Raw genomic sequence first — 3,381 nt, forward strand, 5'->3', positions numbered from 1 at the left:
TTCTTTCCGAATGCACTGTATATGCACATGGAAAAACACCAATATGCAAAATGTATTTTTTATTGAAATTGCATCAAGATATAATTTTGACAAAACATGTCAACAATGATCAGTAATAATCTATAGTATATTCCAATAATTATGTTTAACTCTACCTTCAATTGCACTCCTGCAGCTGGGAATCTATGAAACACCCATGTGAGGATAGTGGATTTGAATATAACGCAGTTATGATGAATGTATCCAGTACGAAATATGTATGCACTCATTAAGTCGCTCTGGATAAGAGCGTCTGCTAAATTACTCAAATGTAAAATGTATGATGCAACTATGCGTACGTCCTTTCCGTAAAACAATTGAGGGTGATGGAGTTACAGAATGGATGGGAGCAAACACTACACAGTTTGACACTTCATTGCAGTCAGTCTACCACATCAGTAAATATGACATCTTACGTTTTTGGCTGGAATTTCACACCTCAGTGTAAACTAGTACACAAATGTATCACCTTATAAAAACAAATGAATCACAAGAAATGTGCTTTGGTCCATTCAAGCCTAAAGGCAAAGAAAATCAAGCAGCATCAGTGGCCTCTAGGAGTTGTTTGCATGGTTGACAACCAATATTAGTACTTCCTTAGACACATAACAGGCTTTATTTTTCTCCTTGGCTCTCAGATACAAAATACTACTGTACTATACACTACTAAATACTCCAAGGACTGAGGCCTGTCATGAAAAAAACATCCCAAAAAAGGCAGAAGATTAGCAGCAGTGGCGCTCTCTCGTGGAAGCCTTATGTTCCACAGAGGAAGTTAGTAAGTATACACTAATAAACTACACTACCGCTTGTAATTCTCTGCAATAGTACTGTGCGATGCTATGCTCATTGGTGATTCCATGCACTTTTTTGCTCAAGGTAGAATTAACATACTAAAAATGTAAACTTTAAAATTAGAACTAATTCAGCAGTAGATGTGACAAAATCATAATTGCACCAATGTAAGGCACCGCTACTTTTGGGCATTAGGCAAAATGCATGTTGGTCCTCCAAAGAGAGCCCTACGGCGAGCTCTACAGTAAAGCTTTTATTAAAGCTTCATTTGAATACAGTAATAGTTTATGGCTGCTGTTTGTGAGCTTGGTGTTGGTGGGCCAGCCTGGTTAGGACACCAGCCGTTTCTTAGCCATGTAGGTATTGGACACCTGGCTCATGATGACCAGGGTGCTGAGGGCAGGGCACAGTGCTGCCAGGTACCAGGTGTATCCTCCCACAACGCCTGTAAACCACACTGAGCAGATGCCCAGGAGCAGACTGACACTGCCCAGCAGGTAAGTGACTAGGCCGGACGCTGCGTGGTAGCGCTTCAGCCTAGCCAGGGACCAGCCCTTAGCCAGGGAGTGGTAGAGGAGGGGCAGAGCGGCAAGAGACTGCACCCCTACAACGCACACCGTCCCCAGGCCCACCAGGCCGTGCCACGAGGCGAAGTGGGGCTTGTCGTTCAGGTGCTTGTTGTAGAAGATGGATGCCAGGCCCACAGTGGCACAGCTGGCACAGAGGCACTGCAGGATCCAGTGGACACGCCCCTTGGTCTTGTGGGGAAGCTTCTGAATGGGAGAGCAATGTGGAGAGAAGAGAAGCACAGCCTCTGTCATGAAGAGGGAGAACTAAGAGGGAAGAGGGGGATCAATAGGAGATGGGGAGAGAACGGCAAGAAAAGAGAAGGTGAGAGTGGTGGAGGAAAGATGGAATGAACTTGAATGGTTGTGACACTTCTGCAACATTTTAATGAGATGAATTCACAGACTACATTATGCACACACAGATGTGTCACCTTACCGCCAGTGTCATCAGGAAAGGGTGCCAAGAGAACAAACCTGAAAAACAGATCAACCCCAAAAAATATTGGATTGTTTAATCAACTCAATATAAAAGTATTCCATGTGTTATATGCAGATATGTAACAGCATTGATGGGGGCCAGGGTGCTCTGCTGCTGGCGCCAAGGCTGGGTTACTCACTTGTTCCAGGCTTGGCCAGTACCGTGATAAACACAGTGAAGACAACACAAAGCACGTGAGTCAGTATCCCACATGCGACTTTCCCATAACTGTAAATTTGGGGCTCTGATTCGGAGATTTTCGCCATGGTTTCCTGCCTTTCCCTCGCACACGAGACAGGTAGAACTGTGCGCATCCAACGTCAGCGCAACCACATTTGAACACACAGCTACCCTTTTACCCCACACGGGAGAGTTGATACATTTTCCTAAAATGTGAAAACAGAAAAGCAAAATGTTTTGTTGATTGCTCGAAACCCATAGAGAAAGTAAATACCAAAGCATTACACCATTACATTCCTCACTAAATTGATTCCGTACAGTGAAATATGCTTCACGAAAAAGCTGTTGCAAAAGGTTTTTGACAAGCGAGAGTGGGATAAGCACGTCAAACAGTAGCCGACCACAAGTTTAGCTAAATAAGACAAATACCTACCGGGATGTCAATATTTAAATTGCATAGAGATTATGAAAATGGTCCGCAATGTTTGATTCTCAATCAGCATGACTACGCGGAGTTTTCTTGATGTTGAAATTCGGGCTGCGGTGTGACGTGGAAAGAATCGGTATCCACTTCCTATTTTCACAGGTGCGCTTTGGGAATTGTAGTTCATTTAAGCAGTTGAGTTGAAGAATATCAAAGCTTTTGGAATGTACTGAGCGCATTCTTCCTGACCATGACCCGACTCCATAAAGAGAGTGGTTAATTACTTAATTTCCATTGTGGAACAGACTGGATTCCAACTGTGGCACCAACACTGTGTTATATTCAGAAGGAATGCTAAAAAAATACAATGATCATGGAGCCCAAACCAACAGCATGACGACATTGTATTTTCTTTTCTTCACTGCACTGATTAACCTTAACCTTTCCTGATCATTATTTTTGGAGAAAGTCGAATTTTGCCAGTAGAGCAAGCACCAAGCAGTAGGCCTAGAGAATGAACAAGGAATCAAGAATACAACGGAATGTCCAGAAGTAATTTGCTAAATCTAGAATAAGGTAGTCTGTAAACTCATCATGGTGCATAATGATCTCTCTGTGGAGCCATGGTATGATTGTAGCATTGTGCTGTGTGTTGCTCACTGTTGTTAAATGGGCACCTGGAATAGGCTACCACCCATTCCAAACTGCACCACTCCATAGACACAGTGCTCCTCCATTCAATGCTCATTGTGCTCCAATTCCTCCCAAACAAGCATGAGACGTGCAACACAGCTAGACACTAGAATGACACATTCTCACTAGGGCATAAAGTCCCTTGTCCACGCAGATACACTGCAACCAACTAGTCCAGCGAATAGGTGAAATAATTGTTCCAT

The 3,381-nt window shown here is 43.4% G+C and overlaps 1 protein-coding gene across 1 annotated transcript; it reads right to left on the reverse strand.

Annotated features, from left to right (window-relative positions):
• cyb561d2 (cytochrome b561 family, member D2) lies at positions 1–2,606 on the reverse strand. The gene is made up of 4 exons (XM_084172949.1): positions 2,495–2,606; positions 2,021–2,267; positions 1,840–1,877; positions 1–1,667 (listed from the first exon to the last, which is right to left on the reverse strand). Exons 2-4 carry the CDS (start codon positions 2,193–2,195, stop codon positions 1,164–1,166), a joined length of 717 nt encoding a protein of 238 aa, XP_084029075.1. The 5' UTR covers positions 2,196–2,267; positions 2,495–2,606; the 3' UTR covers positions 1–1,163.
• Positions 2,607–3,381: the final 775 nt, after the last annotated feature.

Source organism: Coregonus lavaretus, assembly GCF_964263955.1.
Source record: "Coregonus lavaretus genome assembly, chromosome: 12".
Lineage (NCBI taxonomy): Eukaryota > Metazoa > Chordata > Actinopteri > Salmoniformes > Salmonidae > Coregonus > Coregonus lavaretus.

Bases quoted from the DNA above. Each gene is read 5' to 3' on its own strand.
- cyb561d2 (XM_084172949.1), bottom strand. From the start codon at position 2,195: ATGCGCACAGTTCTACCTGTCTCGTGTGCGAGGGAAAGGCAGGAAACC. The intron at 1,878-2,020 runs GTGAGTAACCCA...TCTGTTTTTCAG, and splicing joins ACTGGCCAAGCCTGGAACAA to GTTTGTTCTCTTGGCACCCT. The intron at 1,668-1,839 runs GTAAGGTGACAC...CTTCCCTCTTAG, and splicing joins CTTTCCTGATGACACTGGCG to TTCTCCCTCTTCATGACAGA.